Source organism: Canis lupus, chromosome 20, assembly GCF_003254725.2.
Source record: "Canis lupus dingo isolate Sandy chromosome 20, ASM325472v2, whole genome shotgun sequence".
NCBI lineage: Eukaryota > Metazoa > Chordata > Mammalia > Carnivora > Canidae > Canis > Canis lupus.
This window is the reverse complement of record NC_064262.1, coordinates 47,575,544-47,590,400: the sequence shown is the minus strand read 5'-3', so window position 1 is coordinate 47,590,400 and position 14,857 is coordinate 47,575,544. Positions and strand designations below refer to the sequence as shown.

At 39.1% G+C, this 14,857-nt stretch overlaps 1 protein-coding gene across 1 annotated transcript; it reads right to left on the bottom strand.

Moving 5' to 3' along the window:
- Positions 1 to 2,551: 2,551 nt before the first annotated feature.
- Positions 2,552 to 3,481, bottom strand: LOC112666891 (olfactory receptor-like protein OLF4). The gene has a single exon (XM_025458370.1). The coding sequence runs from the start codon at positions 3,479 to 3,481 to the stop codon at positions 2,552 to 2,554; it is 930 nt and encodes a 309-aa protein (XP_025314155.1).
- Between the last annotated feature and the right edge of the window lie 11,376 nt (positions 3,482 to 14,857).

Below are 14,857 nucleotides of genomic sequence, written 5' to 3'. Positions count from 1 at the left end.
TTTCTGCTGCTGTCTTGTAACCTGGCCTCTGCCATATATACAAATCCAGGCTAGCTTACCGTAGGAGGAGAAAACAAGTGAAGCAGAGCTCAGTTGCTCTTACATGGACCAACTTAGACCAGCCTACCACCAGCAAGCCTCCAAATGTGAGAACACAGCCAGGATTAACAGAGTACTTCCAGCTGACCCACAGCTGACCATAGCCTCATGAGAAGGCCAGCAGAGACTAGAATATTTTCCCAACATAGGCCACCATGCAATTTTAAAAAAATCATAATCTTATATCTTTTACCTCTGGCATAGCTTCTTCAGCACAAACAGCTGATACAATAATCAATGTAAACAGAACTGAGAATATTAAAAATAATCTACTGCTTCTTATTTTTGATATTTGTTCTGATATTTGAAAGCAGTATTCATAATGGCCTGGTTAGTCACATTTATTTCAGGTAACTGTACTAAAAAGTGACTACCATTGAGATTCCCTTCCAGGTAACTGGTACAGGTTGGAAAGGCCTGTGTACTTTTGCAGAAATAACTTGTGGGAACCTCAGTCACATGTTTCCAGTCTCAGAGCATTACTAGGCTGGAATTCCAGTCTTGTCTGAGTTAGCTTGCACTCACAGGGTAGAAGAGAGTTTAGGGCATAAAGAATGAAACATATTAATGACAGAGTGAATACACAAATGGTTCACTCACACTGTAACATTTATGGCAATATTTTTAAAGGGGGAGATATTAAGTTTAGAACCATGGAAGGAGTAATATTAGAAATTTTCAAAGAGAAACAGCAAAATCATCCAATTAAATAATACAAAACCTACCACAAAATTCTTCAATTAATAAAACTCTTTTTTTAAAGATTTTATTTATTTATTCATGACAGACACAAAGAGAGAGAGAGGCAGAGACACAGGCAGAGGGAGAAACAGGCTCCATGCAGGGAGCTCGACGTGGGACTCGATCTGAGGTCTTCAGGATCATGTCCTAGGCCAAAGGCACTGCTAAACCACTGGGCCACTGGGGCTGCCCCAATTAATAAAACTCTTTAACATGACAAATACCCACCATTTGCTTCAACGTGGATGGAACTGGAGGGTATTATGCTGAGTGAAGTAAGTCAGTCGGAGAAGGACAAACATTATATGTTCTCATTCATTTGGGAAATATAAATAATAGTGAAAGGGAATATAAGGGAAGGGAGAAGAAATGTGTGGGAAATATCAGAAAGGGAGACAGAACGTAAAGACTGCTAACTCTGGGAAACGAACTAGGGGTGGTAGAAGGGGAGGAGGGCGGGGGGTGGGAGTGAATGGGTGATGGGCACTGGGTGTTATTCTGTATGTTAGTAAATTGAACACCAATAAAAAAAAAATAAAAAAAAAAAATAAAAAAAAAATAAAAAAAACACCAAATATCCCACACTTTAAGGAGTGGATGTTCATATCAAAACACATTTTCCACAATAAAATATGGTATTATAGAAAATTTTATTTCATCCTATTTCATGTCTTCTATGCCAAGCCCTTGTTTAACCAATTGGTTTATGCAGATTTGTCTTCTTTGTAGATTATACCTGGAGGGTGTTTTTCGTAAGCAATTTTGGCCTTACTATTCTGTGCCAGGGATACTCTGGATACTGTGCTAATGAAGGAATATGATCTTAATGAGTATCGTAAAGCCCCATGACTAGCTAAAAACAAACTAGTAGGTTAAAGTGTATATTATCAAGAAGAGCATTTAAGGTAGTAATGTAGAAAGGAATGATAGACACAGAGTGAAAGCTGTGATCTCAGATTTCCTCTACAATAAAATTATAAAAATGGCCTCAGTTACCAGTGTAGTTTATTTCATAAAATTAGGACAATTCATCACTATATAAGGCAAATGGGAATCTCAAAATTGTTTCTTACTGAAGGTTGGGACTCACTTTGGTAGAAAAAAAAAAAAAGGAAAATCGTTGGCTATCAAAAGGACCAGAAAGAACAACAAAGGGACTTAGTTAAATTTGATAGCGCAGGGGATGCCTGCGTGGCTTAGCAGTTGAGCATCTACCTTTGGCTCAGGGCATAATCCCGGAGTTCTGGGATCAAGTCCCACATCAGGCTTCCTGCATGGAGCCTGCTTCTCTCTCTGCCTCTCTCTGTGTGTCTCTCATGAATAAATAAATTAAAATATTTAAAAAAATATTTGATAATGCAGTTGAAATTTAGAAAAATTGAAACTCCAGGAAAATAGAGGGATTAAGTTCTTCTTTCATGATTTGATAAAGAATCACAATTTCTGGCTATCAGGCATTAAGCCTGCAATCACAGATACTAGTTGAAAAATAGCCTTTTGGGATCCCTGGGTGGCGCAGCTGTTTGGCGCCTGCCTTTGGCCCAGGGCGTGATCCTGGAGACCCAGGATCGAATCCCACGTCGGGCTCCCGGTGCATGGAGCCTGCTTCTCCGTCTGCCTGTGTCTCTGCCTCTCTCTCTCTCTGTGTGTGTGTGTGTGACTATCATAAATAAATAAAAATTTAAAAAAAAAAGAAAGAAAAATAGCCTTTTTATGTCTTCCCTCTGAAAAACACACTTAGTGCCTCCTTTATATCTTTGTTCCTCAGGCTGTAAATAAAGGGATTCAGCATGGGTGTGACCACCGTGTACATCACTGAGGCTACTGCACTTGAGTGGGAGCTCTGGGTAGCTGCAGAGCTAAGGTACACACCTAGGCTCGTACAATAAAATAAAGAGACAACTGAAAGATGTGATGCACAGGTGGAAAATGCTTTATGCTTGCCCTGAGCTGATGAGATTCTACGTATAGAGGAAACTATCTTACAATAAGAGTAGAGGACCCCAGCCATGGGGATACCAGCCAGCAGCATAGCTGCAAAGTACAACACCATGTTATTAAGAAAGGTGTCAGAACAGGCAAGCTGGATCATCTGATTGAGTTCACAGAAAAAGTGGGGGATTTCCACCTCTGTATGGAAGGACAACCGCAACACCATTAATGTTTGTAACAAAGAATGCAGGGCACTCATGATCCAGGACACCAGAACCAGCAGTCCACAGAGCTGGGGGTTCATGGTGACCATGTAGTGCAGGGGGTGACAGATGGCCACAAATCGGTCATAGGCCATAACACTCAGAAGAAAGTTGTCCAAACCAGCAAAAAGTAAGAAAAAGTACATCTGCATGATGCAGCTTTCATAAATTATGACTTTTCTCTGTGTTTGTATATTTACCAGCATCCTGGGGACTGTAGTGGAGGTGAAACAGATGTCTACAAAGGACAGGTTGGCAAGGAAGAAGTACATGGGGGTGTGGAGGTGGGTGTCATAGCTGACAGCCAGAATGATGAGCAGGTTCCCAAGTATGGTGACCAAGTACATGAACAGGAACAGTCCAAAGAGGAAGGGCTGCAATTCTGGTTCCTCTGAAAATCCCAGAAGAAGAAATTCTGAAATTTGTGTATCATTCTCTAGTTCCATGTAGTGGACAGGACTACCAAAATAAGAAAAACAACATGACACAATCATTCATTACTAATTGAGAGATACATTATTGTTTATATTCTGCATCAAGAAATTAATCTTTATATTTGTGTATAGAACTTGATAAAACATTGGGATCCCTGGGTGGTGCAGCGGTTTGGCGCCTGCCTTTGGCCCAGGGCGCGATCCTGGAGACCCGGGATCGAATCCCACGTCGGGCTCCCGGTGCATGGAGCCTGCTTCTCCCTCTGCCTGTGTCTCTGCCTCTCTCTCTCTCTCTCTCTCTCTCTCTCTCTATGTGACTATCATAAATAAATAAAATTTAAAAAAAAGAACTTGATAAAACACTAAGAACTAGGAATAGAAGGAAACTATCTCAACATAAAGCTGTTCATGAAAAGCTCATAGCAAGCATGATACTCAATGAGCATTTTTCCCCTATGATTAGGAACACCGCATCTGATTTCACAAACTTCTACTCAACATAACACTGGTGGTTCTAGCCAGGCAATTAAAGAAAGAAAATGAAATAAAAGTGTGGGAAATATCAGAAAGGGAGACAGAACGTAAAGACTGCTAACTCTGGGAAACGAACTAGGGGTGGTAGAAGGGGAGGAGGGCGGGGGGTGGGAGTGAATGGGTGACGGGCACTGGGTATTATTCTGTATGTTAGTAAATTGAACACCAATAAAAAAATAGAAAAAAAAAAAAAAAAAAAAAGTCAACCAAACTCGAAAGGAAGAAATCAACTATGCATGCAGTGTGATCTTATGTGTATAAAATCCTAAAAATCCCACAAAACACTGACAGAACTAATAAATCAATTCAGCCAAGTAACTGCATATAGAGCCAACCCTCAAACAACCAGTTGCATTTCTACATACAAAGAATGAACAATCTGAGAAGGAAATAAAATAATTCCATTTATGTGACTTCCAAAAAATAAGACTATCACCTCACACTAATTAGAATGGTTAGTATAAAATCAAAACCACAATGAGATACCACTTCACACCAGTGAGAATGGGGAAAATTAACAAGACAGGAAACCACAAATGTTGGAGAGGATGTGGAGAAAGGGGAACCCTCCTACACTGTTGGTGGGAATGTGAACTGGTGCAGCCACTCTGGAAAACTGTGTGGAGGTTCCTCAAAGAGTTAAAAATAGACCTGCCCTACGACCCAGTAATTGCACTGCTGGGGATTTACCCCAAAGATACAGATGCAATGAAACGCCGGGACACCTGCATCCCGATGTGTATAGCAGCAATGTCCACAATAGCCAAACTGTGGAAGGAGCCACGGTGTCGTCCATTGAAAGATGAATGGATAAGGAAGATGTGGTTTATGTATACAATGGAATATTACTCAGCCATTAGAAACGACAAATCCCCACCATTTGCTTTAACGTGGATGGAACTGGAGGGTATTATGCTGAGTGAAATAAGTCAATCGGACAAGGACAAACATTATATGGTCTCATTCATTTGGGGAATATAAATAATAGTGAAAGGGAATAAAGGGGAAAGGAGAAAAAATGAGTGGGAAATATCAGAAAGGGATACAGAACATGAGAGACTCCTAACTCTGGGAAACGAACTAGGGGTGGTGGAAGGGGAGGTGGGTGGGGGTTGGGGGTGACTGGGTGGCAGGCACTGAGGTGGGCACTTGATGGGATGAGCACTGGGTATTACTCTGTATGTTGACAAATTGAACACCAATAAAAAAATAAATTTATTTTATAAATAAATAAATAAATAAAAAGAATGGTTAGTATAAAGACAAGAAATGAATGACAAGTGTTGGTGAGAATGTGGAAAAGAGAGTACTCTTGTGCACTGTTGGTGGGAATGCAAACTGGTGCAGCTACTGTGGAGACTGTATGGAGGTTCCTCAAAAAATTAAAAATAGAAATAGCACATGATCAATTAATTCCACTACTGGTATTTAACCAAAGAAGACAAAAACACTAACTGGAAATATATAGGCACCCCACGTTTTGCAGCATTGTTTACAATAGCCAAGACATAGAGGCAGTTGTCTCATTGAAAACACAGAACAAATGAACAAGCAAACAAACAGACAGAAAAGACTGGTTGTTGCCAGAGGGTAGGAGGAGAGGGAATAGATACAGGATAGAAACAGGTACAAATAACATTTGCAACAACATGGATGAATCTAGAGAATATAATGCTAAGTGAAATCAAAGAAAGATAAATATCATATGATTTTACTCATATATGGAATTTAAGAAACAAATGAACAAAGAAAAAAGAGAAAAAGGAAAAAACATAACTTCAATATAGAGAACAAACCACTGGTTGTAAGAGGGGAGGTAGATGAAGAGATGGGTGATTGAGGTGAAGGGGATGAAAAGTACACTTATCATGATGAGCACTGAGTAATGTATACAATTGTTGAATCACTATATTGTACCCCTGAAACTAATAGAACACTGCATTTCAATTACACAGTAATTAAAAATAAATTTTAAAGTATACAAAACATCTGCCAAAAGTCCTTCAATTACAAAAAAAATTCACAAAAATAAAAAAATAAAATCTACAGGCAAAACCATTAATTAAGAAACTGAGAAGGAAGAAGTTACACATTAAATAATAGAATTTAAAACATTCCTTTTGGTCATTGTCTCCATAGAATTCGATAAAGAAACAAGAATCTATAAAAATCATTTGAAATGCTGACACCTGTAGAAAACAAGAACAGAATATATGAGCATATAGTAATGGGCAAATCATAATGGTGACCACATAATGAATTTTGCTCAAACCATTAATTGTTTATGAAAACAACAAGAACTCCCTTCTACACCTATCAGTCTATCAAAAAACTTCAAGAATTGTCTCTCAAGGCTATTATGCTGAGTGAAATAAGTCAATCGGAGAAGGACAAACATTATATGGTCTCATTCATTTGGGGAATATAAAAAAATAGTGAAAGAGAATAAAGGGGAAAGGAGAAAAAATAAGTGGGAAATATCAGAAAGGGAGACAGAACATGAAGGACTCCTAACTCTGGGAAAAGAACTAGGGGTGGAGGTGGGTGGGGGGTGGGGACAACTGGGTGGTGGGCACTGAGGTGGGCACTTGATGGGATGAGCACTGGGTGTTATTCTGTATGTTGGCAAATTGAACACGAATAAAAAATAAATTTATTTTAAAAAAAAAGAACTGTCACGTCGATTGGAATTGGAACTTGAACCAGATAGAAGAGTGCTACTCTAATTTTCATAGCAAAAATGTGACGTGCTATAACATTTGGGGGAAATAATCTTTAAAAAAGCTATAAGTATTAAAAATATAAATATGTCTTCTTTTTTATTTTTTTATTTTTTTTTAATATGTCTTCTTTACCTCAGGGTTTCTCAATCTCAGCACTACTGACATTCTGGCCCAGATCAGTTTCTATGGTAGAGTTTGTCCAGGGCTTTGTAGGGTATTTAGAGCATCCCTGGCCTCTATTGAGAGCTCTCTTATCTGACAACCTAAAATACATCTGGACATTGCTCAAGATCTCAGGAGGATAAAATTGCCTCTCCTGGAGGACCAGCATTTTAACTCAATCTCAAAATATTTTTGTGTAATTGATAAAATAGCAATTTAATGAGAAAGAATATGAAAATTCCTCAACAATGTAAATGACACAGCACACCCTGAAATACTTTACAATCACTGAAATAATGAATTAGCACTATACTAGTTGATGGAGGCAAGAGATAAACTATAAAAATAGACTGCACCAGAGTTAAAGACTATTTACAATGTGCATGAGATTCTATTCATTAATTTGTATAAAAGTGTATGAATAGGGGTGCCCTCATGGCTCAGTTGGTTAAGCGTCTCCCTTTGACTCAGGTTATGATCCAGGGCTCCAGATCCTGGGCTCCAGATTCAGCCCAGCATCAGGCTCCCTACTTCTCCCTCGCCTCTACCCCTTCACTCTGCTCATGCTATCTGGCTCTCTCTCTATCAAATAAGTAAATAAAATCTTTTTTTAAGTATATGAATTTTTTGTGTGCATAATATAGAAATATACAAATTTTTTTTAGAGAAAGAGAGAGCACAGAAGCTAGGTGGGGGAAGGACAGAGGGAGAGGCAGAGGGAGAAACTCAACCAGGCCTCACAATCAGCCCAGAGCCCAACTCAGAGCTCCATCTCATGACCCTGAGATCATGACCTGAGCTGAGATCAAGAATCAGACACTAAACCAACTGAGCCACTCAGGTACCCCTAGAAATGTTAAGTTTTAAAAGAAGCTCAGAGCTTATGGAACAATGGAGAGCAGTAGGAGTGAGACTAGCTTAGGCATGGAGCTGTCTCAAAAATAGACCAAAACACAGACCATCTCAAACCGACTTTGTGGAGAGGCATAAAATATTACTAATGTAATAACATCACATGGATCACTAATTCAAAATTAAAGTGCAAAGACTTGGAAACAGGAGGGCCTGGCTGGCTCAGTCAGTAGACTGTTGGCTCCTGTTTCTGGACGTGTGAATTTGAACCCCATGCTGGGTATTCAGATTAGTTTTTAAAAATGTAAAATTTGGTAATAAAAGAATATAACAAAAAAGTAGGTAGGAAGCATTATCTAAAGTGATGCTTTCATTTCTTTTTTTTAATTTATTTTTTATTGGTGTTCAATTTTCCAACATACAGAATAACCCCAGTGCCCATCACCCATTCACTCCCACCCCCCGCCCTCCTCCCCTTCATATAGATATATTAATTCATATTTACTTAGGAATAGAAGATGAATGTTAGTCAAAAACTAAAGAATACCTTATAAATGATAGCTGCAGGTGACGTGATTTTGAGAAATATCTAATCACAAAAGGCTAAAAGGTACAATAAGTAACAACAGAACTGTGAAGACAGGTTGGAAATATGTATAAAATTGATTTATGCAGAAGAATTTCTACACTTAAACAATCAACAAGGGGGAGGATAATATGACCAAATGATAGGTTTGAGCCCACAAAATATGTTAACTTTCCTACTACCCTCTGATATATCTACAGATACTTAAAGCAACTGAAGGTCAAACAGAAAAGTTGATGAGGAAAGTCCAATTCTTATGTTTGAAAAAATATAATCAACAAGAGAAATATAAACACTCCACCCCACCAAACAAAAACACAGAATCAGCACAGACAATTTGCAATAGGGAAAGCAAACATCTAAGAAACCACAAATATACTCATTCTCACCAGTAAGAAAATAAGCACAATGTAAAGCTTTTTTTCACCTATTAGATTTTGTTACATAATTGATTAGAATACCCAGCATGAAAAAGGACACTGTGAAATGTATGTCTCGTGATCCATTGGTCTGGGTCTTTCTCATCAATGTAGGAACATACTCAAATTTTCCCTGGCTTAAAAGAATAAAAGGAATGCCCTGAATTGACTGCATATCCCTTGTAGCTAATACCTTATATCTCTATTCCTCTTAATAGCAAATATCTTGGACTTCTTTTCTACTCTTACAGGGACCACTTTCTGCCACCCACCACTGCTCTGCCATCATCACTAGTTAATCCTCAACAATCTCCCTTGCATGGCTGATTTCAATGTTTACTTTTCTTTTTAGGATCATAAATAAATCAATTCATTCATTAAGTAACTCAACAGCTATGGTGATGTCCTAGGCTGGACTGTCTCTCAGGTGACTTCAGGTAAATGTTCTTACCCTTCTATTCTCTCTGGGCCTTTCCTACATTACCTGCTGAGTTTTCAGACTCACCTGCATGGGGGTCTCTGTGAGGAAGTCCAAACTCCTCCCTTGATGGTTGATGATAGACACCGAAGCTCTGTTTTCCAACAATACAGCAGGAGTCCCCTAGCCAGCCTTAGGACTCCAGAAGAAATACCTGTGTCCCATTCTGCCCAAGTTTGCACCTGCTAAGGGACAACAGTAGGAGAGATAGTTACATCTTCCCGTCTGCTCCTTAGGCATCTTTCCCTCCTATTTCTGCAACCACTAAGCACATCATTCCACATGGGACATTGCTCTGGAGAGTTGAATTTTTTCCAGCAGTTTCCTGTTCCCAAGAAACCAGCTTACAAGTTAGGTGAATCCAGTTCTTACTGTTTCCTGAACTCAACTGCCTCCCACAGAACTAATCTCCTAGCACCTTATCCTAACCCTGAGTTAAAGATTTCTCCAAATCTAATAGTAAACAGGGTTTTTTAAAAATCTATTAATTTTTTTAAATTAAATTCAATTTGCCAAAATATAGTATAACACCCAATGCTCATCCCATCACATACCCTCCTTAGTGCCCAACACCCAGTCACCCCATCTGCCCACTCCCCTCCCCTTCTGCAATCCATTGTTTGTTTCCCAGAGTTAGGAGTCTCTCATGGCTTGTCTTCCTCTCTAATTGTTCCCCACTCAGTGCCCCTCATTTCCTTTATGGTCCCTTTCACTATTTCTTATCTTACACATTTAAGTGAAGCCATATGATAATTTTCTTTCTCTGAATGACTTATTTCACTTAACCTTATACCTTCCAGTTCCAACCAGGTCAATGTAAATGTATGTATTCACCCTTCCTGATGGCTGAGTAATATTCCATATGAGATATACATATCTCATATCTTCTTTTTTGTATATTTTTTATTGGAGTTTGATTTGCCAACATATAGAATAACACCCAGTGCTCATCCCGTCAATGCATTTCATTGCATCTGTATCTTTGGGGTAAATCCCAGCAGTGCAATTGCTGGCACATCTATTTTTAACTCTTTGAGGAACCTCCACACAGTTTTCCAGAGTGGCTGTACCAGTTCACATTCTCACCAACAGTGCAAGAAGGTTCCCCTTTCTCCACATCCTCTCCAACATTTGTTGATTCCTATCTTGTTAATTTTCACCATTCTCACTGGTGTGAGGTGGTATCTCATTGTGGTTTTTTTTTTTTTTTTTTTTTTTTTTTTTTTTTATTGGTGTTCAATTTACTAACATACAGAATAATACCCAGTGCCCGTCACCCATTCACTCCCACCCCCCGCCCTCCTCCCCTTCTACCACCCCTAGTTCGTTTCCCAGAGTTAGCAGTCTTTACGTTCTGTCTCCCTTTCTGATATTTCCCACACATTTCTTCTCCCTTCCCTTATTTCCCTTTCACTATTATTTATATTCCCCAAATGAATGAGAACATATAATGTTTGTCCTTCTCCGACTGACTTACTTCACTCAGCATAATACCCTCCAGTTCCATCCACGTTGAAGCAAATGGTGGGTATTTGTCATTTCTAATAGCTGAGTAATATTCCATTGTATACATAAACCACATCTTCTTTATCCATTCATCTTTCGTTGGACACCGAGGCTCCTTCCACAGTTTGGCTATAGTGGCCATTGCTGCTAGAAACATCGGGGTGCAGGTGTCCCGGCGTTTCATTGCATTTGTATCTTTGGGGTAAATCCCCAACAGTGCAATTGCTGGGTCGTAGGGCAGGTATATTTTTAACTGTTTGAGGAACCTCCACACAGTTTTCCAGAGTGGCTGCACCAGTTCACATTCCCACCAACAGTGTAAGAGGGTTCCCTTTTCTCCGCATCCTCTCCAACATTTGTTGTTTCCTGCCTTGTTAATTTTCCCCATTCTCACTGGTGTGAGGTGGTATCTCATTGTAGTTTTGATTTGTATTTCCCTGATGGCAAGTGATGCAGAGCATTTTCTCATATGCATGTTGGCCATGTCTATGTCTTCCTCTGTGAGATTTCTGTTCATGTCTTTTGCCCATTTCATGATTGGATTGTTTGTTTCTTTGGTGTTGAGTTTAATAAGTTCTTTATAGATCTTGGAAACTAGCCCTTTATCTGATATGTCATTTGCAAATATCTTCTCCCATTCTGTAGGTTGTCTTTGAGTTTTGTTGACTGTATCCTTTGCTGTACAAAAGCTTCTTATCTTGATGAAGTCCCAATAGTTCATTTTTGCTTTTGTTTCTTTTGCCTTTGTGGATGTATCTTGCAAGAAGTTACTATGGCCGAGTTCAAAAAGGGTGTTGCCTGTGTTCTTCTCTAGGATTTTGATGGAATCTTGTCTCACATTTAGATCTTTCATCCATTTTGAGTTTATCTTTGTGTATGGTGAAAGAGAGTGGTCTAGTTTCATTCTTCTGCATGTGGATGTCCAATTTTCCCAGCACCATTTATTGAAGAGACTGTCTTTCTTCCAATGGATAGTCTTTCCTCCTTTATCGAATATTAGTTGCCCATAAAGTTCAGGGTCCACTTCTGGATTCTCTATTCTGTTCCACTGATCTATGTGTCTGTTTTTGTGCCAGTACCACACTGTCTTGATGACCACAGCTTTGTAGTACAACCTGAAATCTGGCATTGTGATGCCCCCAGATATGGTTTTCTTTTTTAAAATTCCCCTGGCTATTCGGGGTCTTTTCTGATTCCACACAAATCTTAAAATAATTTGTTCTAACTCTCTGAAGAAAGTCCATGGTATTTTGATAGGGATTGCATTAAACGTGTATATTGCCCTGGGTAACATTGACATTTTCACAATATTAATTCTGCCAATCCATGAGCATGGAATATTTTTCCATCTCTTTGTGTCTCCCTCAATTTCTTTCAGAAGTGTTCTATAGTTTTGAGGGTATAGATCCTTTACATCTTTGGTGAGGTTTATTCCTAGGTATCTTATGCTTTTGGGTGCAATTGTAAATGGGATTGACTCCTTAATTTCTCTTTCTTCAGTCTCATTGTTAGTGTATAGAAATGCCACTGACTTCTGGGCATTGATTTTGTATCCTGCCATGCTACCGAATTGCTGTATGAGTTCTAGCAATCTTGGGGTGGAGACTTTTGGGTTTTCTATGTAGAGTATCATGTCATCGGCGAAGAGAGAGAGTTTGACTTCTTCTTTGCCAATTTGAATGCCTTTAATGTCTTTTTGTTGTCTGATTGCTGAGGCTAGGACTTCCAGTACTATGTTGAATAGCAGTGGTGAGAGTGGACATCCCTGTCTTGTTCCTGATCTTAGGGGAAAGGCTCCCAGTGCTTCCCCATTGAGAATGATATTTGCTGTGGGCTTTTCGTAGATGGCTTTTAAGATGTTGAGGAATGTTCCCTCTATCCCTACACTCTGAAGAGTTTTGATCAGGAATGGATGCTGTATTTTGTCAAATGCTTTCTCTGCATCCAATGAGAGGATCATATGGTTCTTGGTTTTTCTCTTGCTGATATGATGAATCACATTGATTGTTTTACGGGTGTTGAACCAGCCTTGTGTCCCAGGGATAAATCCTACTTGGTCATGGTGAGTAATTTTCTTAATGTACTGTTGGATCCTATTGGCCAGTATCTTGTTGAGAATTTTTGCATCCATGTTCATCAGGGATATTGGTCTGTAATTCTCCTTTTTGGCGGGGTCTTTGTCTGGCTTTGGAATTAAGGTGATGCTGGCTTCATAGAACGAATTTGGAAGTACTCCATCTCTTTCTATCTTTCCAAACAGCTTTAGGAGAATAGGTATGATTTCTTCTTTAAACGTTTGATAAAATTCTCCTGGGAAGCCATCTGGCCCTGGACTCTTGTGTCTTGGGAGGTTTTTGATGACTGCTTCAATTTCCTCCCTGGTTATTGGCCTGTTCAGGTTTTCTATTTCTTCCTGTTCCAGTTTTGGTAGTTTGTGGCTTTCCAGGAATGCGTCCATTTCTTCTAGATTGCCTAATTTATTGGCGTATAGCTGTTCATAATATGTTTTTAAAATCGTTTGTATTTCCTTGGTGTTGGTAGTGATCTCTCCTTTCTCATTCATGATTTTATTAATTTGAGTCTTCTCTCTCTTCTTTTTAATAAGGCTGGCTAATGGTTTATCTATCTTATTAATTCTTTCAAAGAACCAACTCCTGGTTCTGTTGATCGGTTCCACAGTTCTTCTGGTCTCGTCATTGTGGTTTTGATTTTTATTTCCCTGATAGCATATCACATCTTCTTTATCCATTCATCTGTTGAAGGACATTGTTTTTCTTCCACAGTTTGGGTATTGTGGACATTGCTACTATGAACATTGAGGTGCAGGTGTCCCACAGTTTCACTACATCTGTATCTTTGGGATAAATTCCCAGTAGTGCAATTGCTGGGTCATAGGGTAGGTCTATTTTTAATTTCTTGAGAAGTCTCCACACTGTTTTCCAGAATAGCTGCACCAGCTTTACATTCCCACCAACAGTGAAGTGTTTTTCATTACTAGGATCCTTGGGTGTCCCAAATATTGACTCATAGTGGGACATAGCACTGGTATCTCCAGAAGATTGCTACTCCCCCCTTCAACAAGGTGAAAAACTGTATTCCTTTGACATAAAACCAGGAGTACTGGTGGTCCTTGGCTTCCGTGACACTTTTGCCAAAACAGTTAAGAATTCAATGCTTTAAGATAAAGTAAGAGTTGTTGTTTTGTCTAAATTTATAAAATAGTTTGGTAATTAAAAGATATATATATTTAGGTATAGAGCTTCAAGTTCACATAATGAAAAGAGTTCTGGAGATGGATGGTGGTGCCAGGCGCATAACAATGTGAATGTATTTAATCCTGCTGAACTGTGCACTTAAAACTGGTTAAGAGGCACCTGTGTGGCTCAGTGAGTCCAGCCTCTGGCTCCAGATCCCATCTCAGTCTTCATCTCAAGATCTTGAGTTCAAACCCCACGCTGGGCTCAAAAATAAAATAAAATCAAAATTAAAATAAATGGTTAAGATGTGGGTGAAAAAGGCATTAGGATTGAAGATCACACTTGCCATGTTGAGCACCGGGCTGATGTATGGAAGTGTTGAATTAACTAAATTGTACTCCTGAAACTACTATTAGGGTGTATGTTAACCTAATGAAATTTATTTTTTTAAGATTGTATTTATTTATTCATGAGACACGGGGGGGGGGGCGGGCAGAGGGAGAAGCAGGCTCCATGCAGGGAGCCTGACGTGGGACTTGATCCTGGGTCTCCAGGATCACAACCTGGGCAGAAGGTGGCACTAAACCGCTGAGCCACCCAGGGTGCCCAACCAAATGAAATTTAAATAAAAACTTTAAAAAAGGATACACTTAATAAGTATTAAGAAGTGTATAGAATTGTTGAACCACCATATTGTACTCCTGAAACTATAACATATAAAACACTATATGTTAATTATACTTTTTAAAAATTAAACAAAAAATAAAAAATAAATGTTAAAAAAAGGCAAAAGGATAAAAAGATTACCTATGATGTCCAGGTGGGACTCAGGTAATCACAATGGTCCTCCATATGTTGATGAGGGAGACAAAAGAGTTGGTGTCAGAGAGACTTTGGAAATCATCCCATGCTGGCCCTGAAGGTGGAGGTA